Source organism: Lactuca virosa, chromosome 9 (assembly GCF_052849685.1).
Source record: "Lactuca virosa cultivar CGN04683 chromosome 9, Lactuca_virosa_CGN04683_v6, whole genome shotgun sequence".
NCBI classification, from domain to species: Eukaryota; Viridiplantae; Streptophyta; class Magnoliopsida; order Asterales; family Asteraceae; genus Lactuca; species Lactuca virosa.
This window is the reverse complement of record NC_136434.1, coordinates 78,379,584-78,403,064: the sequence shown is the minus strand read 5'-3', so window position 1 is coordinate 78,403,064 and position 23,481 is coordinate 78,379,584. Positions and strand designations below refer to the sequence as shown.

The window sequence follows — 23,481 nt, the reverse complement described above, 5'->3', positions numbered from 1 at the left end:
TTCTTATTGTAGTTTGCAGACATTTTGTCAACGTCTTCTGTTGTAGAGTGTTACACATGTGGCCTGCAGACTACATACGTTTTAGCTTTGAAAAAACAAACACACCTTAGTCTCCAAATTTTTCGCAAAGTCATATTTGTGCACTACAATAATTTCATGATGATTAATGGTGGAATAAACTTTGCCTGCTTAAGCTATAACCATAATTTTTTAGATGCAAACCGCAATTAGGGACTAACATGTATGTTGTGATTCTCTACCTAATTCGTGATGAATGAATGAAGTTATGATGCACTATGACGCTTCATCCGTCTGTCATGTTCGATTTCGATTTGAATGGATAAAGTTTTGAGGTTCGAATTCAAAATGAAATAGATAAGTTTTAGGCTCCGCTAGAGAATTTTTAGCAGAATAGACGAATTTTCTATAGTTTGAAAGACTAAGAACTTGACTAAAAATTATAATTAAAGAAGTAGGATCAGATGAGAGTAATATTTTACGACCCTAGCATGATCAAAATCGTATTTTGCTTATAGGATCTTAAGATTAAGATCGAAGTCTAAACAACCAATGAATTATTTATTCATTTTAGTATTTTACTATATAAATAATGGTATAGTGGGTTTGATATCAATCACTCTTTTTGCCATTTTTTAGACTATTTTTTGGTCGGTATAGACTTCATAATCAAGAAATTAACAATTAACTCGTACTAAAATCATTTATTTAGTGAATTTGTCTTTCATAAGTAATGTTTTTCTTTCCAAAAATTGATGTTATGAGTTATGACTAAAGTTGACACTACTTGTCTTTGTCCCCATAGAGCTTTTTCTTTAGCAAAGATGCACCCCTCTACTCAATCTCCAGACTCTTTGTAAAGCAATCATCACATCAAAATCAATCAATCTCTTTGTTCTTGCAGCCCATTTTGCACTTTCAAAAGCATTGCCACTTGTCTATTATGATATGACCCGTTTCTAGAGATATGTACAACTTCTACTTCACAACTCACTAAAACATGATTGCTTTGAGTAGTTCATAGTCATACAAAGAAAAGACAAAGATTGATTGTAGAATGTAGACTATAACTTCTTTTCCAATAATGAATCAACAACATAATCCAAACTAAGAAAGAACACAAGATTTTAATAATTTCAAGAAAACATACAAACATAGAATCAAGTTATCTGATTGTGTGAAGATTGACTAGTAGCATTGGTGTAAGCTTCAAGCAGATGAGGTACAAATTCATGATAAGGAGCCACAAAATCTTTAACAAAATTCACCTCAGAAAAAGCAACAACTGAACAAAGTGAAAAATTGTTCTTCAACAGCTTCTTCTCTTTCAAAATCTCCAAAACTTTATTTCTAGGCATAACTCTCTTCTCCAAGCTGTAAACTAATAGTTTTGGGTGAGTAGCTAAATATTGAGCTGTATAACCAAGTTCATTCATGAAAAAATTCAATGAAACTTGAATTTTAGCCTCAGATCTTCTCACACAAAAAGGTAAAGCTTTAACCATTGTTAATATTTCAGAATCAGTCCACCCAAAGCTTCTAAAAACTCCAAATTTCGTCTCTAATGTCGATTTACTCAATGAAATAATTATTTCAATCCCATCAACAAATCTAGGGGAATTACGAGGAATTCCTAATACAGGTTCGACTCTTTTAATGGTTGATTCCAACCACTCTGGACTTTGAAGAAGACATCCAGGGTTTCTGACGAGTATAGTTTCGATTTTATCGTTTGGTAATCCGTATTTTTCCAATACGAGCATATTAGCTGACAATTTCTGTGCAAAATTCGTGGATAACATCCACCATGATCTGTAAATAACTTTACTCACTTTTTCATCGCTATTCAGTATCTTCTTCAGATAATCGACGTTGGAACCTAACCTATTGCTGGAGTAAGTCGGACTTTGTTTAACTAGCTTCTCTAAAACCGACCCGGATAAACCTAATTCCTGGAAAACCCTAAATTTGGGTTGGAGGATTTTATCAACGCTGGTTGTTAAGATTTTAGGGGTAAAACATACAATGTTCTTTATCTGAGTTTTGTCGAGACCGCATTGTTTGAATAAATCAATGACTGATTCTGGGTTTTGAGTGGATTTAAGGTGACTTACCTTTGTTGAAGCGGAGACTGCTTGGTCTGTAGAAAACCCTAGAGAATTGACAAGGTAATCCACCATGAAATGGGGCTCGCTAATCGGATGTATTTGTGTTGATTTTGTTGAGTAATGTGCTTGAACCTCGTGAAATAGAGTGGATATTGACGATGATAATTGCGTGGCGCCATTGTTGTTGCTTGTTTTGAATCGCAGAATCCACATACTGAAAAGGAACTCAAAAATTTAACCTAAAACTACTCAGGGAAATCAGTGTTACTGTTGATCCCTCGTTTGTGTATTCATATTTCATAACAACACCATGTCAAATAATCAAATTTACATTGTTTAATATTTATAATTTATAAATATATATTAAAGCCTATTTATTTATTTTCATTACATATGTTTAATATTTAGGGCAAATTTTAAAGAAACATAGGACAATTATGAGAAAAACCACAGTATTAGTTTAATATCTACTAATTTTTTTCCATAATTTCAATAAATATGTGAAAACACCTATAATAAACATAAAAAGCTTTGTATTAAATTTAATTTTTGAATCCTCCCATTATTTCATTACATGTGCATAAACACATATATTAAACACAATAATCTAAAAAAAAAACTTCAATTTGTATTTTATTGAAGTAATTTTTTTTTTGGAAACTGAAGTATACTTTTTGAATTAAGGATTTAGTAAACACAAAATTAATAAAATGGTTCTTGAATAAATTATTAGCTATATTGCCTTTTTGTGACGATATTGTATATTTATTTTTCATAATAATTCAATTAAAACACTTTAAACAAAATCCCATTGACATATCTATTGCACAATATAGACATTCATAACAAGTGCATTTGATTACATCTTTTGATAAAACTCTAGACAAATTTCTAGCATATTTTCCTAAAATTATTTTAAATATAATATTTATTATTAGTATGAAATGTTAGATACAATGGTTATAAAAATAAAAATAATTAACCACTCCATTTAAACTACTTTATGATTTAAAAGTTACACTACTTAAATATCTAGTAAGAATAAAAGTAAAATACCGTTTTATCTAGTTAGCCCCTATCCGAAACACCATTTATGTAATTCAGAAACACGAATTCAAGAATCGGGGATTCCAACTGAAAATTTGCGGGAGAATCGCAAATTTGGACATTCATCCCGAGATGTTCTCTACAATAACATTTGTTTCTCCGAATCTCTGCTTTCTTCAATCACCACCACCACCGTTCCTTGTCGATATTCACCTTTCCACGTCTTTAAACCACAGCCATGAACCCTTAAAGAAACCCAGAAACATCTGTAGCAGTACCCATGAGGATCAACGTTTTCAGTGTTCTTCAGCAAAGCGTAATGAGTATCAGACACACTCAGATGATAAACTTCCATCTTGTTCTGATAATAGTGGCGAGAGCTACGTCGTCAACGGCAAAACTCTCGGTAATTTGCTTCACTTTTCTGGTTCGATTAAAGAAGTTAAAAGATTACATGGTGTAGTTTCAAAGTGTCGGGGAGACTCAAGGATGTTTCTTGACAACAATTTGATAAGTGGGTATCTTCGAATGGGGTGTTTGAGTGATGCACGAAAGGTGTTTGACGAAATGCCTGAAAGAACTGTCGTTTCTTGGACTGCTATGCTTGGTGGGTATTTAAAATACGGGTTTGAAGATGAAGCAATGAGGTTGTTTATGGATTTTGTTAAAAGTGGGATTCGGGCAAATCCTAAAACTTTTGTGTGCCTATTGAATCTATGTAGCAGGAGACTAGATTTTGAGCTTGGAAAACAGCTCCATGCTTGCGTATTCAAAGGGCGTTTTGGTAATTTAATCGTTGATAGCTCACTAGTCTATTTCTATGCACAATGTAGTCACTTAGAAGAAGCATTTCGTGTATTTAACAACATGCAAGGGCGCGATGTCGTTTCCTGGACTACAATAATAACCGCGTGTTCTCAACATGGACAAACCAAAGAAGCATTCACTTTATTTTCACAAATGTTAAATGACGGATTTGCCCCTAACGAGTTCACAGTTTGCAGCGTGTTAAAAGCATGTGGCGAAGAACAAGCTATAAAATTTGGGAAACAATTACACGCAACCATAGTCAAAAAGCTATTCAAAAACGATGTTTTTCTAGAAACTTCCTTAGTTGACATGTACGCAAAATGTGGTGAAATAGAAGATTCTAGAATTGTGTTTGATAGAATGAGAAGAAGAAACATGGTGACATGGACTTCAATTATAGCAGGGTATGCACGAAATGGCCATGGTGAAGAATCCATCAATCTTTTTAGAATAATGAAAAGAAGAAAAATCTATGTTAATAAGTTAACAATGGTGAGTTTGATTAGAGCATGTGGGATTATCAAAGCGTTACAAATTGGTAAAGAATTACACGCACAAATCCTCAAGAATCACATAGAAGACAATATCTACATAGCAAGCACTCTTGTTTGGTTATATTGTAAATGCCAAGATTACCCTTCTGCAAACAATGTCCTCCAAAGAATGAAGTTTAGAGATGTGGTTTCTTGGACAGCTATGATTTCGGGGTGTACAAAACTCGGGCATGAACATGAAGCTCTTGAGTTTTTAAAAGAAATGGTGGGAGAAGGTGTGACTCCAAATCCTTTTACATTTTCTTCAGTGTTAAAAGCTTGTGCTAAAATGGAAGATATATGGCATGGAAAAGTGATTCATTCATCTATTAGTAAATCTCCTTCTTTTGATAATGTGTTTGTGGGAAGTGCTTTGATTAATATGTATTCAAAATGTGGGTATGTTGAAGATGCAATTGAGGTGTTTGATAATATGCCTGAGAAGAATTTGGTGTCATGGAAAGCTATGATTGTTGGATATGCTAAAAATGGGATGTGTAGAGAGGCTATGAAGTTGATGTATCGAATGGAGGCTGAAGGTATTGAGGTGGATGATTATATTCTTGCAACGGTTCTTACTGCTTGTGGTGATTTTGAATGGAATGAAGATGAATATCCATCTAAATATTGCTTGAAGAAAGAAAGTTGATTTGATTCCTTTGTTTAATGCTTATATTTGTTTCTATAATATGTGTTGTGTTATGTATGTATCATGTTATGTGTTAGAATTAAATGGTAGTTGATCAAGATAGAATTTGTACATAGGGTGAAATTAGCTCTCACCCCTTTCATATTTGATTAATGATTATGGGTATAAATGCCCAAATCTTGAATTTATTCCTAGACATATGCATTACAATGTGTAGCATCATGTTAAGTTGTGTCTAACAATCATGTGTATTTTTAGGTGATACATAACTCATAAAGGTTAATTTGGGTCCATAAGATTCTATATTGGAGATACTGGATAATTAAACTTTGATTTTAAATGGATTGTGGAAATCACTTTCCTTAAACTTTTTCGACCTTATATATTTGGGTATCATGAAATTTGTTATACGATTGGAAAGTAAACACCATTAATCTTTTTCCACACCCCTCTGCTACAAAACAAATATTCTACATATCTACTTTTGTGAATTCATATTCGAAAAAAAGTAATTGTTTGAAAATGTTTAAACAAGAATGAATGAACATTTGATTTGGATTTAATAAAATAACATAATATATAAGAAAAAGTCTAATTTTTGAAAAAAAAAAAATACTTTTCAACAAATTTTATGGAAATCCAAATAGTAAAAATATCTACATAATTCATGAAATATTAGCCTAACGTAAATGCTAAATGCACCGATGGTTGTCTTAATCGATTTTTTGCAAAAAAAAATATGCACAGTTACTTTCTGTTAAAAAAAAACAGCGTCCCAAAAGTATAATTTCACAAAAAAAAAGCATACATTTTTTTAGTAAATGCTAAAAAAACAATGAAAGGGTGTTAGAACCACCAATCATTTTTGTGATTAGTCAGATATTAAATGCAAGCCACTGAAGATTGAGACAAAAACTAAAATGACCAGTAAAGAAGATTTCAACCCACTTAAGCAAACATGTTGACATGGTGTCAACATGACATATTAAATTCTTTAAATTAAATAACATGTTGCTAAAAAAACCCTAATAATGGTGTCAACATGACATATTAAACTCTTTAAATTAAACAACATGTTGCAAAAACTAAAATGTAAAGAAGATTTCAACCCACAAATGTAGTTTTCAAAAGAATTGATTTTGCCATACAAAAAGGGCTAGCGGCGGAGCTTGTTGCCCGTTCGCCTTCAATCGATATGTATTGAACCTTTACAATATTTATAAAGTTAAGGTTTATTATCTAACAGAAAATATATAACGATTTTTTTAGAAAAAAAGTAATGGGATTATTTGAGAACTGGTTTTAGCATTTTTTTTAATCATAAGTTTATATACATAAATATAAAAATTGGTGTTTTAGGCTATCAGATTTTGGTTAAATCCAAACCGATTTTTATTGGATTTTTTGTATTAGATATGGATTTACATTATAACGTTATAACCATTTACAGATCCAATAATCATTTTTTTAAACAACTAACCATAATTTGGATTTTTGACTATATGATTTCGGATTAGGATATGAAATCTGATTTAAAAAAGAGTTCAAATCCATTGCGAGGCCAAAGAAAAAAGAGAAATTAAATTTCTTATTACATTTTCTTTCTATTTATCTTTCACCGATATGTGAAATGGTGACATATATCATATTTTAATAAAATTAATTATATTTTGATATTTGATATCATTTCAAATGGGTAGGAAAATAATTAAGAAAAAAATAGAAATATATTTAATTTCTCAAAAAAATAATTCGAAAAAACTTTAAAAAATCTGAAAGAAATCAGAAAAAAATCAGAATAATACGTCCCAAAATTATTGTCCACAAACAAAAAATACATAAATTAAAGAAACATTAATTACCGCTAATTTTATTAAATTAAATGACAGTTATAATTTTTTTTGTATTTAATTCCATGACAGTTGCATTTAATTTCATAGTAATTTAACCAATCAACGAACGATATTTAAATAAAAAAATATTTATTTTTAGGAAAAACCGAAAAGGAAATATAAACTATTAGCACGTGACAAAAAGAATATTTCATTTACTCGAAAAAATGGGAAAAATCATCAAAATAATGTAAAAAAAGAAAAAAAAAAACTATTTAAACAACAAAAAGATCAATTTAGAATATTTCCCTTTATTTTTCGTAGGTAGCTACCCTTTCTTATTCCCTGCTCTCTCGGAAAAACCTCACTTTGTGCACGAACATACTGCTGCAACGATCGAGCCATCGAGGAAGAGCTCAACAATGGCGGAACCTAAGGCGGAACCTAAGCCGGAACCTAAGACTAAATACGATCGTCAGCTCAGGTTTTGTTAATTGGTCTCTATCTCGCTCATACACAATTTCATTAGCCCTAGTTTACGTCAATACTACTATGATTAAACTCAATTTCGTGAGAGAGCATGACATGATGATCCGATTCGATTTTAATAATGCTTACTTTAAGTGCTCCGAGTTGCACATTTTGATATCGGAAAATCTAATCGCTATGTGGGTTTATGTTGGGTAACTTTTTCTTCCGTAACATACTGCTAGGAGTTTCAGTGAAAACTTTGCTGTTGCAGAAGTATCGAAGGTTTTCACAGGTGTTGAAATTGGAGTGTTCGATTTTAAGTAGGTTTGGGAATTTTAGGAAGAGTTGGTTTCATTTGGTGCTTTAGGAATAGCAAAACTTGATAATGTCTCATAGCTGGGCTGGAATTTTCACTCTGATGGGAAAATGAGTTAGTGGTTTGCTTTAAGACAAAGTTTTTTGATCATAGAGAGAAATTGGCGATTGTTATTCCATTACATGATAATTTACCTTACAAAATAGTTGGAAAGAAGTATCTATTATATCAAGGTCAGTTTCTATTGGATGTATGGAGTATTTGTTGATGGAGCAAATTCAATTTAAGAGCTTAAACATCTGTTGTTTTTTCAATACTAAGTTACCATTTACACAAATCTCAATGTTTTTCCTTAAGTAAAAAGTGTTGAAGGAAAACTACAAAGAACATGACTAGGGTTGAGCAATGTTTATGAGTTTAAGTTTCTTTTTTCAAATGTGTAAACAGTGTTCTCATCTAATATTATCTTTATAACCACTACTAGCTTTTGCTCTCTATAAGCATCAAACTGTTAACTTTCCTCTTCAATAGCTTCCATTTATCAAAATGGTATCTTTCTAGTTCATAGTAATTACTAATCATCTTCATTTACTTCAATTATCTCATTCATCAGCATCTCTGAAATTAGCCAATTTGACTACCAAAACCAAATCAAGAAAATGTACAAGTGTTTTATCATTATGTTCATGTTTGATTACTTTCCCTTACAACATTATTATGTTATAACACAGGATCTGGGGTGAACAAGGGCAGAGTGCACTTGAAAAAGCTAGTATATGTTTGCTTAATTGTGGGCCCACTGGTTCTGAAACTCTCAAAAACCTTGTTCTTGGTGGCATTGGAAGCATCACTGTTGTTGATGGATCTAAAGTTGAAAATGGAGACCTTGGAAATAATTTCATGGGTATGTTTTCATCTTTCAAGATCATATTGCAGCATTTTATTTAGTATTTTATATTTTTAGTTTTTAATGTTAACAAAATTTGAATCTTGATTTTGTCATATCTTCAGTTAGTGAATCAAATCTTGGACAACCAAAGGCAAAATGTGTGTGTGCTTTTCTTCAGGAACTTAATGATGCTGTTAAAGCTAAATTCATTGAAGAGCATCCAGTCACTTTAATTGAAACAAACCCTTCATTCTTTTCCCAATTTACTGTGGTTATAGCTACACAGGTAAATCATTTACTTCACATTTTCCATTTTCTTGGATTAATTATCAATTTTCTTAACTGTAAATTTAAAAACTTCAGCTTGTAGAAGCTTCCATGGTGAAACTGGATCGAATTTGTCGCGATGGTAATGTTATGTTGATATTTGCACGTTCATATGGCCTCAGTGGCTTTGTTAGAATCAGTGTAAAGGTACATCTTCAAAGTCAAAGTCAAAGTCAAAGTCAAAGTGTAATATTGTTTTTTTCCATACTCTTACAGGAACATACAGTCATCGAGTCAAAACCTGACCATTTTCTTGATGATCTTCGCCTAAACAATCCATGGCCTGAACTTAAAAAGTTAGTTTTTGACTTTTTTTTATAAATAAAATATTAATTTTGATTGTTTTATTTATTTGAGATATTGATTTTTTAGATTCACTGAGAGCATAGACTTGGATACATCTGATCCTGTAGCCCATAAACACACACCATACATTTTAATCCTTGTAAAAATGGCAAATGATTGGGCTAAAACTCACAGTGGAAAGCTGCCATCAACAAGAGAAGAGAAAAGGGAATTCAAGGTTTACTCCAAATTACCAATTTACCCTTTCAGTATTGTAAGTTTGTAACATATTTGCTTTTTAGGAACTAATAAAAGCAAAAACAATCGCACCTGATGAAGATAATTATAAAGAAGCTATCGAGGCCTCTTTTAAAGTTTTTGCTCCTCAAGGAATCAGTAGTAAGTAGTAACATGAAAAAACCATTTATGAATTATTTTCATCTTTATTTTTTTATAACAATTTTAATAATATTAATAAAAATTTAGGTTCAAATTTGAAACGTATACTCGATGATCCATGCTCTGAAGTCGATTCTTGTTCATCAGATTTTTGGGTCATGGTTGCAGCATTGAAGGTGGTTTAATTTTAATTCTTCATTTTTGTATTTTCATTATTATTTTTTATTAATTAAATGAAAAAATTAATATTTTTTTTATATTTTAGGAGTTTATTGCTAATGAAGGTGGTGGTGAGGCCCCTCTGGAGGGATCAATACCAGACATGACATCATCTACTGAGTGAGTTTAACACATTTTTTTTTAAAACTTGTGTAATTATTTTAACAAAAAAAAAATATATATATTTAATTTTATTTTAGGATATATATAAACCTGCAAAAGCTGTATCAAGCGAAAGCAGAAGCTGATTTTATTATAGTTGCGCAACGTGTTAGAGATATTCTTAAAAAAATCGGTAGAGATCCATTAAGCATCTCAAATGATCTCATAAAAAGCTTCTGTAAAAATGCAAGAAAACTCACAGTAAGTTTTAACTTTCCCAAATGCTAACTTTTTATTTATTTATTTAAAAAAAAAAAAAAAAAACTTTTGAATCAATATCATGTATAGGTATGCAGATATAAGTCCATTGAGGAAGAGTTCAATTCACCAATTCTACCAGAAATGCAAAAGTATCTCGCCGATGAAGAGTACAGGTGTAAAATTTACCTTATTTATTTATTTACTTACCATTATTGTCTTTAAATAAATTTAAGTAATTACTAATTATTATTTATATTTTTGTTTTTATAAACTCTGTAGTGTTGCTGTGGGATTTTATATTTTGCTTCGAGCTGTGGATCGATTTTCAGCGAATTATAATGCTTTCCCTGGCCAGTTTGATGGGTAACAACAATAATTTTAATTTTAATAACGAAAAATAAAATTTTAATTTTTTTTTTTTAATAAATAATGTTGTTGTGTAGTGCGATGGATGAAGAGATTTCTAGATTAAAAACAACAGCAGTTAGCCTGTTAACTGACTTGGGGTGCAATGGGTCTCCCTTGCCAGAAGACCTAATCAACGAGATGTGTCGATATGGGGCTGCTGAGCTACATGCAGTTGCAGCGTATATCGGTGGGGTTGCATCACAGGAAGTTATCAAGGTTAGGAATTACTATATTTTTTATTTATTTAATTGATTTGGTTTTAATTGTTTTAATGTTTTATGCATCAGCTTATTACGAGGCAATTTGTGCCAATGAGTGGAACTTTTATCTTCAATGGGATTGATCATAAGTCCCAGTTGTTGTCTTTATGATCTTATAATGGATTTATTTGTAAGGAGGGAGGTGATATGATTTTTTTGGGTATTGAATCTTTTTTGATAATTAGAACATGAAAGAAGAGGGTGGTGATTATTAATTACTTAATTAGAGGTTGTTTATTAGACTTGAAACTTGAGAAATTTGGTCCAAAGTCTTGCCATGTATTATTTTCAAGAATGTTTGTTACATATGTCTCGTTTTAAAATGAAATCTGTTTGAACCACGTACAATGGTAGATGGTATGGTGTTTGGATAAAATATAAATAATGTTTTAGGATTAATATTATAAAAGACCTTAACCTTTATTTCTCAAAAAGTCACATAATTGACAATTTTTTCTTTTGGACCAACTTTTTTGTTTTGGTTTATAACTCATTTCTTTTTTTCTTCATGTTGTTTATGGTGTTTTTGCTCGCATTTAATCTTAAAATTTCAAGGAAACATTAGATGGTGGCAAAATGCATGTTGAAATAATCTATTTGGAAGATGCCTCAATTTGTTGCGGGTGAAAAGCATCAGTCTAGGCTGACCTTACATTTAATATTGTTTTCTGAATTAAACAAAATAACAACTTTCATATTCCAATCTATGTTTGGAAATCTAGTCCAAGGGTTCAAGTGATTTTATCAGAGACTTAATTTTCCTAATCAATAGTCATTAGTTATAGTAGAGTTAAAAATTACCTTAGGTATTACATGTTTTTCTTTTCCAAAATTTTAAATTAATAGACATAAAACATTCGGTTAGCAAATATAGAACATTTGGCCTCCAAATTAGAAAATTCAGAATCTTCTCTCTCCAAATTAGCGGATGTAGAATCATTTGTGATATAATTTCATCCAAATTAGTAGACATATAACCTTGAATCTCCAAATTAATATACGTAGAACCATTTGTTATATTATTTCATCGAAGTTAGTAGATGCAGAACTTTCAATTTCCAAATTCACAAACACACATATAATCGAAGTATCATACCTCCATCTTTTTTTCATAAAGAACATGACAAAAACATTAACAAGAGCAGAATAATACGAGTCAACAAAAAAGTTTGTTAAATATGTTTTCTCAAATTATGAGAAACCCACTAAACGGGTTGGAATGAAAAAAAATAGAAAAATGTGAGGGTTGTCTTGAAAAATATTCACATATGTTCTAAAGAAATCTTCAAGTGAATTAGTAGAATTTGGGATGCGTTTCCGATTATTTTTGATATTTGGAAGGTATTAATTGTGTATCCGAATTCTTAGAATTATATTGATTATATTAAAGGATCGAAGTTATCCTTAGTGCCATCAATGATAATTACTAGAAGCCGATTTATTCTATTTTGTTATTATCCGTTCTTTATTCTTATTTTTTGTTTTGAGATAAGTTTTGTTTAAGTTATATATGTTCACGTTATTTTGCATTGTAACCTAATTGAATTCTGATGATCAATCAATAAACCTCACATGGGCTTCTGTTATCAAATTCTATATGGTATTAGAGCCGCCGCTCTGTTAAAGGAACACCAAACTTCCGACGACCATGACGACGGGAGAAAAGGGATAAGGAAGCAAGAAGACTATTGACATCAACTCGCCATACTACATTCACCCATCTGATTATCCAAAACAGATGCATGTGAATGACATTCTGAACAACAACAATTTCAATGAATGGAAACAGGAGATGATGAACTTCTTATTCGCAAAGAACAAGGTTGGCTTTGTGGACGGGTCGATCAAGAAACTAGAAGCCACCGATCACATGTATATGGCATGGATGAGAGCTGACGCCATGATAAAAGGTTAGCTAATGACGACAATGGAAAGAGAAATCCGCACCAGTGTGAGGTATGCCAACACCTCGTCGGAAATCTGGAAAGACTTGGAGGAGAGATTCGAGAAGGAAGGAGCACCTTGTTTGTGCTTATGAACTGAAGCAATCACTCAATGTCGCTAGACAAGATGGTAATTCCATATCCTCATACTATATAATATCAAGATCCAATTGTTTGTGCTTATGAACTGAAGCAATCACTCAATGTCGCTAGACAAGATGGTAATTCCATGTCCTCTCCACACCATTATAAACCTGTAATGGGTGTGATTGTTCCATAAGAAAGCAACTGAATGAAGTGAAAGAGAAGGAAAGAATCTATGAGTTCCTTATGGGTCTTGATGAAGACTTTGTTGTCATAAGAACTTAAACATGGCCATGAAGCCCACACCCACGTTAGGTACCACTTACCATCTGGTTGCCGAGGATGAGCAGCAACGCGCCATTATAGGAAGCACCAGAAGAACAGGAAGTGAAGCTGCTGCCTTTCAAGTCAATTACACAGGCCGAAAGGGACCTCGTCAAACACAAGGAATACAAGTGTTAAGCAGGGGAGCACAGAAAAAACCCCAAACCAAGCAATGAAAAGGCAGAAAATTGCAACTTCTATGTAAAAGACGGGCACAACAAAGACGATTGTTTCAAGAAGACCGGGTACCTAGATTGGTGGCCTGGAAAGAAGGATAAACCGAAACCCAAGGCAACTTGTGTGGAAGTCAATACTAGCCCTATATCAGGACTGTTCGATGAGAAATATCGCCTGTTCGTTGAACACTTCAAGGAGGAAACAAGGAGTGAGACATATCCAAATGCCAACTTAACAAGTAGAAACAAAACAAACTGTGAATGGGTGGTTGACTCGGGTGCCACCGAGCACATCACGCATAGAGGTGACTTTCTCGATAATGAAGTCACAAATTTAAAAGAAGCACCCGTCATCATTCCTAATGGGGATACAATTCGTGTTATGGGTGAAGGAGAACACACCTTACCAGGTGGAGTAAAAATAAATGGAGTCTTGCATGTGCCAACTTTCAATTATAATCACTTATCCGTTAGTAAGCTTACATGCAATCTTAACTGCGCTATAACATTATTTCCTAATTTCTTTTTCATGCAGAAGTTAGTGACGAGGGGCTTGATTGGATCGGGTAATCGCGTTGAAGGATTATATCAGATAGGGACAGTGGAAAGAAGAGAAGCTCTATCCACAACATTTGAAGTATGGCATAAGAAACTCGGTCACCCGTCACCAGAAAAGATTTCGCATTTAGATTTTGTCAAAGTTTGTTCTAGAAATAATAAAGCCCAAGTTTGTGATGCTTGTTGTAAGGAAAAACACACTAGGCTTCCCTTTCCCATTAGTGAAATAAAAACTACTACTTGTTTTGATTTAGTACACTTCGATGTTTGGGGGAAGTACAAAACCCTTTCGTTGTCAAAATCCTTTTATTTCTTAACAATAGTGGATGATTTCAACAATTCTGTATATAAGTTTCTCGTTAAACCGACAAACTCATGTCTCATTGATTTTTATAAAATGGTCAAAACACAACTCGGAAAACAAATCAAATGAATAAGGTGTGACAGCGGAGGATAATTTTTTTCAAATAAAATACACGAATGCTATACACAAGAATGGATATTGCTGGAAACCACTTGCCCCTACACCCCACAACAAAATGGGGTCGTAGAGCGCAAGCATAGACACATGTTGGAAACAACACGTGCCTTAAGATTCGAAGCAAACTTGCCAAAGTCGTTTTGGGGGGAATGTATTTTGACAACTACTTATGTGATCAACCGTCTCCTTTCCAAAGTTCTTCATGGTCCCACACCCTACAATATACTTTTTAATCAGAAACCATGTTATGATCACATGCACATTTTTGGGTGTTTAACATACTATCGAAGCACAAAGACAAACGGAGATAAATTCAAAGCACGGGGTAGTTCGGGAATCTTTGTTGGGTATTCCTAAGGCACGAAGGGATACAAGATCTACGACATGGATCATAAGAAATTGTTGGTCTCGAGAGACGTTAGATTTCTTGAAAGTGAATTTCGTATGAAGCATGCTCACTCTAGTGAAGAGATATATGAAGAATAAATCTTTCAGTTTACCTGTAAGAGTGTATCTACGGACCCTCAAATCAGTTGTAACATCCATTTCCAGGTACTTTCCACTTTTGGCTCAAAAATATTCAAGTTTGCAAAAATGGTCCTTACATTGGGCGTACATGAAATGTATGTCGGGCGTAAGTCATTTAAATGGGATGCGGCCTTTAAGCATTACGCTGGGCGTACTAGGTATCTACGTAGGGCGTACTCTAGTAGATTCCAAAATCCTAATTTTTAGGGTTTAGACCCTATTTAAAGGCCTTTTGAACCTTGAGGCCTCCCTTATCATCAGTCTCCACTCCCTATTTCTGTCATTATGAAACCCTAATCCTTGTGAGGCATTGATTACGGGATTGGGTGTGGTGTTGATGTAGAGGGGTCATGTGATTGCTTACGCTTCGAGGCAAATGAAGCCTCATGAGGCGAACTATCTCACTCATGATTTGGATTTGGGGGTGGTGGTTTTTACCCTTAATATTTGGTGTCACTACTTGTATGGGGTTCATTGTATCATCTACACGGACCACAAGAGTTTGAGGTATTTGATGGATCAACCAAATCTGAACATGAGGCAGCGCAGATGGCTCGATGTGGTGCAAGATTATGATTGTGAGATCCTTTATCGCCCAGGGAAGGCCAACATGGTGACCGAGGCTCTTAGCCGCAAGGAGACTAGTACCCATATCACAAATGTGTGTCTAAGGATGACGGTGATTACCTCACTCTTGAAGCAGATCCGAGAGGCTTAGGTGGAGGCTATGAAAGAGGAGCATCAGAAGAGTGAGCGTATAGTGGGTCATGTGTCCTCTTTTGATTATGATATCCGGGGATTATTGACCATCCATTAGAGAGTTTAGGTTCCATATTTCGGGGTACACATTATATTTTGATGGATGAGGCACATAAGTCGATGTTTTCTATTCATCCGGGTGCAAAAAATATGTATAGAAACCTCCAGCTTAGTTATTAGTGGCTCTGCATGAAGCGGGACGTGGCTTGGTATGTGGAGAGGTGCTTGACTTGCAATTACGTCAAAGCCAAACATCAGCGTCCTCACGGAAAGATGGAGCCATTGGGTTTTCCCGTTTGGAAATGGGAAGAAATTACGATGGATTTTATCACGAAGCTACTGCAGACTGCACGATAGTTGGATTCAATTTGGGTCATCGTGGATCGATTAACCAAGAGTGTGTGCATTTCATTCCTATTAAGGAGAGAATTTCTGCGGAGAGGCTAGCAGATATCTATATTTGTGAGGTTGTAGCACGACATGGGTTTTTAGTGTTAGTGGTTTCGGGTCAGGATGTTCGGTTCACTTCCAGATTATGGAAGATATTTCATGAGGAGATGGGTACTCGTTTGCTTTTCAGCACGACTTTTAATCCGGAGACCGATGGTCAGAGTGAGCGGACTATCTAGACCTTAGAGGATATGCTACGAGCATGTGTTCTGGACTTTCGCGGTAGCTGGGATATGTATCTGCCATTGGCTGAGTTTCTTACAACAATAGCTACCACACCAGTATTGATCAAACTCCTTTTGAGTTGCTCTATGGGAGGAAATGTCGGACCCCGATTTGCTGGGACGAGGTCAATCAATGAGTCATGGGAAGCATAGAGGTGGTGCTCCGGACTATCGAGTTGATCCAACAGGTGTGTGGGAGGTTGAAGACCGCACAAAGCCGACAGAAAAGCTATGCTGGTAGGAGCCGAACAGATTTGGAGTTTCAGGTCGGGGACATGTTACTCCTGAATGTGTCGCCTTGGAAAAGTGTGACCTGGTTTAGGAAGAAGGGCAAGGCCCCACATATATTGGTCCTTTCAGGATTATTTCCTGGGTGGGCAGGGTTGCTTATCGTTTGGAATTACCCGAGGAGCTTAGTCAGATTCACAACACTTTTCATGTCTCTCAGCTACGGAAGTGTTCGGTCGATGATTCCGCAGTGGTGCCATTGGAGGACATTCAGGTGGACGAGCGCCTGAACTACATCGAGAGACCAATTACGATCCTCGATAGGAAGACAAAGACTCTGAGAAACAAGGAAGTGAGTTTAGTGAAGGTGCAGTGGCGGCACCAGAAAGGCTCAGACTTTATGGCTATTTAGTGTAAATCTTGTTTTGGGTTATGTTTTGGGCATGTTTTGGTCCCATGGCTTGGTCTTGTGAGTAGAAGTTACTCTAGGACTTTTGAGCATCGTTTCTACTCATTTCTAAGTTCATTAGGTCATAAAAAATCGAATCTTGATGGGTATAATTCTTCCATGCATGAGTTATTGGTCCTTTAGTGAAGTTATGGGCCTAGGGTTTAGTTTTGGGTCTCATTGAGCCATGCAAAAGCTTAAAGTTGTCAACTTTATCAGTTAGGACCTTCCCGAGATTAATATATACGAGTTGGACGTTTGGTCTTAAATCATTAAGAGCTTAAAGTTGAGTTTTGGGCATCAGTGGAGTACGCCGAGCGTACCTTCTAGGTATGCGGGGCGTAACGGGTTTGGCCCAAGTTCCTTTTCTTTTGAAGCCTAGTATGTTGGGCGTAATGGAGTAGTACGCTTGGCGTACTCACCAAAAGGCCATTTGGGGACTCAGAGAGTCGGAAGGGACTCATGGGTGAAATAGACCTGTTACATGCTTTAGTATGATATGTATGTATGGTGTACGAAATGTGGTATTTGGGGAACTTACTAAGATTTGTGCTTACGGTTTATGTTTAAATGTTTTCCAGGTATTTCCGCTTCAAAAGGGAAGGGCCCGACATGATCGCATCGCATCCACCAGTATTTAGCTTTTATGATTTTGGGGTTGTAATCAGATAACTATTTTAACATTGACGTACTTTTGATGGTTTGATATGAATATTTGATGGTTTTGGTTGACTTAAAAACCAAATTTTTACTTATTATTTTTGATATGTTACAGATATGCTCACATGGAGGGTGTTGATTTTCATGACACATTTGCACCAGTGGCCAAACTTGTGACAGTTCGTGTTCACAATGGCAGTGAAAAACAATTGGATCATACATCAGCTAGATGTTAACGATGCCTTCCTACACAGTGATTTGGAAGAGGAAATATATATGAAGATCCTACAAGGATTTCGAAAGGAAGACGATACTCGAGTTTGTAAGCTCAAGACATCCTTGTATAGATTAAAACAAGCTTCCCGGAATTGGTATCACAAGTTCACAACTACTCTTTGTAATCTGAATTTTCAACAGTCACATGCGGACCATTCTCTCTTCATTTACAATATGAGAACACCTTCGTGGCAGCCCTAATCTATGTTGACGATGTTATCATTGTTGGTAACGATCTGAAGAAGACCGAGAACAAAAAATCCAATATTGATGAAAGCTTTAGCATTTAAGACCTTGGCAATTTAAAATACTTCTTGCGAACTAAGGTATCACGTGTCAAAGAAGGTCTTGTGTTGATTCAACGAAAATATACAATAGACATTTTGAAGGACTCAGGTTTATTTGGTTGTAGACCTAGCCGAGTCCCAATGGAACAAAACCTCAAGCTTGATAAGGGAGATGGTTATGAACCAGGTAATGCTAGCATGTACATGCGTTTAGTTGGCAGACTCCTATATCTTTAAGCAACCAGACCAAATATCACTTACGCGGTTAATGTGTTAAGTCAATTTGTATTTGATCCTAGCAAAGTCATCGAGAAGCTGCTATAAGAGTGCTTAGATATCCCAAGACGACTTTGGGTCAATGAATACTATTGCCAAAAGAAGGAGGAACAACATTAATTGCATACAACGATTCCGACCGGTTGGGATGTCCTTTCTCTCGAATATCACGAACTGGATATTTGTTAATCTTGGGCGGCACACCAATATCTTGGTAGTCAAAGAAACAATCAGTTGTTTCTCGATCGTCAACAGAAGTTGAATATCGAGCAATGGCTACCACAGTTAATGAAATCCTTTGGACTTGATGGTTGTTAGCAGATTTTGATGTGCATATAAACGAGCCGACACCTCTCTTGTGTGATAATGAGTCTGCATGTCATATTGCTCATAATCCTGTCTTCCACGAGCGTACCAAGCACATAGAGATGAATTGCTACTTTGTAAGAGAACGCGATGAATAAAAAAAAATCATCCCAATTTGAATCACCACCCATGATCAACTAGCAGACCTGTTAACCAAACCGTTGGGCTCAGAACGTCTTCATTCTCTATTAATCAAGTTGGGCATTCGTAACCTTCATGCTTCAGCTTGAAGGGGAGTAAAGAATCGAAGTTATCCTTAGTGCCATCAAGGATAATTACTAGAAGCCGATTTATTCTATTTTGTTATTATCCGTTCTTTATTCTTATCTTTTGTTTTGAGATAAGTTCTGTTTAGGTTATATATGTTCACGTTATTTTGCATTAACCTAATTGAATTATGACGATCAATCAATAAACCTAACAGAGGCTTTTGTTATCAAATTCTGTATATATGATTTTAGTTCGATTAATATATGATTTTGCAGATGTAAATAATCACTTTTATTGACTTATTGAATGAACACTTAACAAGCGTTACTCTCCAATCTTCATAATCCTATTATTAATTCATTGAATTATGCCAATTTTGACTTTGGGTTGTTTATTTTTTATGGTAACAAGACAAAATGGTTATATTTATTTGATTATAAGAATATAAAGTTTTCTTTTAATGACATATTTTTTACAAGCATAAATCTTTCCACTTTGACAATGTGCTCACCTGCTCACGGTTGTAAATGTAACCAACCATGTCCAATGTCTTGGTCATGACCTAACAAAGTATTTTTTTTTTTCTAAAAATTTATATTAGATTATTAGACTTAATTACAAAATATTTAATGGTAGTTCTTGTTCATATGTTGTGTTCATATTTTGCGAAATCCTTCATATATTGCAAAAAATGTATATTTTTTGGGGAAATATATAACAGATTTGTAGTGACAAAATTTATAAAGTATTTTGAAAAGTAAAGAAATATTGTAAAAATCAATTAATGAAATTAAGGGTTTAAATTAAAAAAAAACAATCATTTTATATCCCAACTCCCATTTGGATATTATAGTAATTATTTCTTTTTATAATCAAAGAAAGGAAGTAGAAAGGTATATAATTCAGCAATCTTCTAGTAAAAAGTTAACTTTTTGGCTGAATGATGGCTCAATAATTGAAACATATGTGCATGTCTTATGTATTCCCAATTCTTCATATTATTTTTCTCCTTATCTCATTCCCCACCCAAATAATTATTTTATTTTATGTTGATTTGTAAATAATTATCTTTACTTTTTGGTTAATAAATAATCAATTCTTTATTTTGTCTTATTTATTTATGCTCAATTCATTTTTGTTCATCTTTGTTTTATTTGATCATTCTCAATTATTTGAGCAGTCTAATCAATTTGGATATCTTTTATTTTGAATTAGATGAACTGGTCAAGTAATTAAAGTCGATTTTTTTTCTCAATTTTGGTTTTTATCTAATGGTATTTTAGATGTTTATTATTAGTCAAACATTGTATTGTTATTGAATACAACATGAGTAGCCTATTATATATATCATAAGCATAAAAAGCTCTACATGGTTGTCTTTAAGATCAACATTAATATTACGTAATCCTTGTACGTATACATCATTGAATAATAAATATCAAACACTTTGTTGTACAAAATTAACTTAAGTTCTCTTAACGATATAGGATGAAAACGATTTTTCTCTTGAAATCCATATAAAATGATGTATTACTTTTGAAAATCATTGAAAACATTACTTGAAGAAAAAAAAACCTTAGTGCTCTATTTGATAAAATTCAGTGTCACCATGCTTGAAAGCAACAACATATAGTGGATTAGTTGATACATGCATGCTTTATTTCAAAAGTAATGAATTAAATAATATGTTGTAAACAAAACATTCTTTGATTAAATATCAATCTAATTATAAAAAAAAGGCTGAAATGCAAAATTATTTCTGCATTATAAGATATTATGAATATTGTGTTTACAGTTTTTTATGATTTTGTCTCTAAAATAAGAACATTCCATATTTTTCGAGGTATTCCTCATATTCTTCATCTTTTTGAAAACCCTAGTTGCTTTTCATAGATGAATATGTGATCTCCAGGCAGTTTTAGAAGAACGTGTTAGGGTTATTCACTACACATACAGACAAAAAGGCAAATAAACTAGAGAACAAAATAACTAACGTGGTTCACACGATTAGGGTAATTGACTACTATAGACAAACTAAAAATGTTGTACTAGTTTTGGAACTACAAATTCATCAGGTTTACAAGTACAACATATAGAGAGAAAAATAGGCTTAGTAAGTGGAACCCATGAACAATCCCTAAGTGGAACCCATCGACAACAAGATCATACTAAAAGCTAAAAGGCTCTAGAGTCCTTAAGTGAACAATCCCTAAGGATTCTTTCTTGCTTAAATTTCCAAAGGAAAGCTACATTATGTCAAATGGAATCTCCCTTATAATATGTAGATTGTTATCTAGAATTTGTCTTACGAAAATTTCCTTCTTAAGACTACACTCTAGACATCTGACTTCTAGAGATCAACTTTTCGAAGGCAAAACAACAATAACCTTAATGAACAATTAGATTCCACAACTCAACATAATGTCACGAGATACAATGGTAGTTCATGGGATGTCATAAAAACTTAAGGAATCAGCTAAGAGTGACCAAACAGACAAAACTTATTTATTCCATAGCCTCATCTGATCGAAGCAACAAAAAATCCATTACAATCCTCTTTACTTTGGTCTCCTCTAATGATGTGCCCATGCATTGGTAGAATATCTATTTATACAGGAAATTTCTATGGGGATTGCAACGATAAGGATATTTTATTAAGTTGTTGACATTGTCACCTTTAGACATATATAGTCGCTAGTTCATATAATAGATTTGCCTTCAAATGCGTCATATGCCAGTTTTTCGCCAGAGTTTATGGGTTTGGCCTTATTGATAGTTTTAGGTCAAACAACTACCTTTTGGTACTGGTATATCTACCAACTCAACATGATCAACATGCAAAATGCCTTTCTTCATGTTCATCTTCAAGACATTGTAGTTCTTGCATTACCATGTGTCGAGTTAGGTGTAGCTATATTATAAGCTTATATTTTTTTACAATCTTAATTTGTATTTGTTTGAATGATGCTATAATCTCCATTTATACATCAACTATCCAACTTTTAGGATCCCAGTTTTTTTTGAATAGGGTGCACCATCTTTAGTGCTCCCTATATGGACTCAAGTAAACCTCTTAGGTGTGGTTTTATTATTTGCGTAGTATGTTACTTGATTGTTTGCATCACAACTATCCTGAATCCTCCTTATTTTTATATTGGGCTAGATCGAAGCATAACTACTTTTGTATATGGGCGTCATCATTCTCACTGCCTCCACCTCATTCTTCAGCGTATCGCTTCATCCTTAAACCATCAATTCTTCATAATCGATATTGGGGATCTTAGCTACTTTCTTAGGGTATCTGCCATACCCAACTTGTTTGGCCTCGTTCTCAGCGATTAGAAGTATGGTACATAGATTCTAGAGCTTACATGCTTGCTCCAGTACAAACCATGTCATACTCCAAAGGACACTCACTACAAATTAGACATAACGGGTGTGTTATTTTTGTAATTCTACCTTATAACGGGCATTACCCGGTGCCCTTTAGTACCTTATTTTGATCCTAGACCTTACCTACGATGCCAAAGAAATATGTTTATTCTTGCATGATCCAATGGGCGCCTATTTTAGTGCCTTGGAGCACATTATCTAGTATGATAAAAGCTTGACCATAATTTACAGAGACATGTCATATATACTATCGTTCTTATCACATACCTTAATAGGAACCGATGAGGATGTCACTCTACTCATCACTCTATTTTTGTTACTACATGTTTCTAAGAAGTAATCGCTTATCTTGTTCTTATAAACGCCGTGATGTTGTTTGTCAATGCAATGCCAAGACTGAGTATTGTGGTTTTCGAAAACTTGTTGGCTATTCAACCTTCTTTGTGAGCTGCATGCCTCAACAACAGGAAGCCAACAAAACACTGCTTAAGGAAGTGGAAAGGATAAGGGCAGAGATCCACAAATATCAGAAGGCGACACCTTCACTCTTACAACCAAGGATCTTGAATTTCGACAATACAAGATCCCTAAGGAAACATCTGGAATCGACAGCCCCAACATCTATTACCACCCCAACAGGGAGAGAAATCCTAAACATCCAAACTCCTATGGCCCAGGATCTCGATGAGACCTTCAATACTCCTAATAACAAAAATACTGCTAACTTCTTTAACAGTAACACTATCAATACTAACTCTATGGATCTTGATGTAGGAATAAGTCCAATTATGGCCAAAGAACTCTAACAACTAAGACATATGATCTCAAGTGTACCAGGGGTGCTCCAACCTATACCAGAATCACCCCCACCAGTTA

The 23,481-nt window shown here is 34.1% G+C and overlaps 3 protein-coding genes across 3 annotated transcripts; 2 read left to right on the top strand and 1 right to left on the bottom strand.

Annotated features, from left to right (window-relative positions):
- Positions 1-1,068: 1,068 nt before the first annotated feature.
- LOC145135950 (transcription termination factor MTERF8, chloroplastic-like) lies at positions 1,069-2,420 on the bottom strand. The gene has a single exon (XM_079070170.1). It carries the CDS (start codon positions 2,337-2,339, stop codon positions 1,179-1,181), a length of 1,161 nt encoding a protein of 386 aa, XP_078926296.1. The 5' UTR covers positions 2,340-2,420; the 3' UTR covers positions 1,069-1,178.
- Positions 2,421-3,205: 785 nt separating this feature from the next.
- On the top strand, positions 3,206-5,353 carry LOC145140793 (Pentatricopeptide repeat (PPR) superfamily protein). Its single transcript, XM_079074183.1, has one exon. The coding sequence runs from the start codon at positions 3,306-3,308 to the stop codon at positions 5,163-5,165; it is 1,860 nt and encodes a 619-aa protein (XP_078930309.1). The 5' UTR covers positions 3,206-3,305; the 3' UTR covers positions 5,166-5,353.
- A 1,957-nt stretch (positions 5,354-7,310) lies between these two features.
- Positions 7,311-11,275, top strand: LOC145138548 (NEDD8-activating enzyme E1 regulatory subunit AXR1-like). The gene is made up of 14 exons (XM_079072622.1): positions 7,311-7,481; positions 8,516-8,688; positions 8,796-8,959; positions 9,037-9,147; positions 9,217-9,296; positions 9,373-9,523; positions 9,588-9,684; positions 9,772-9,860; positions 9,950-10,023; positions 10,104-10,266; positions 10,354-10,439; positions 10,546-10,629; positions 10,710-10,890; positions 10,962-11,275. The coding sequence occupies exons 1-14, from the start codon at positions 7,420-7,422 to the stop codon at positions 11,043-11,045; spliced, it is 1,599 nt and encodes a 532-aa protein (XP_078928748.1). The 5' UTR covers positions 7,311-7,419; the 3' UTR covers positions 11,046-11,275.
- Positions 11,276-23,481: the final 12,206 nt, after the last annotated feature.

Bases quoted from the DNA above. Each gene is read 5' to 3' on its own strand.
- LOC145140793 (XM_079074183.1), top strand. From the start codon at position 3,306: ATGTTCTCTACAATAACATTTGTTTCTCCGAATCTCTGCTTTCTTCAA.
- LOC145135950 (XM_079070170.1), bottom strand. From the start codon at position 2,339: ATGTGGATTCTGCGATTCAAAACAAGCAACAACAATGGCGCCACGCAA.
- LOC145138548 (XM_079072622.1), top strand. From the start codon at position 7,420: ATGGCGGAACCTAAGGCGGAACCTAAGCCGGAACCTAAGACTAAATAC. The intron at 7,482-8,515 runs GTTTTGTTAATT...GTTATAACACAG, and splicing joins AAATACGATCGTCAGCTCAG to GATCTGGGGTGAACAAGGGC. The intron at 9,861-9,949 runs GTGGTTTAATTT...TTTATATTTTAG, and splicing joins TCATGGTTGCAGCATTGAAG to GAGTTTATTGCTAATGAAGG.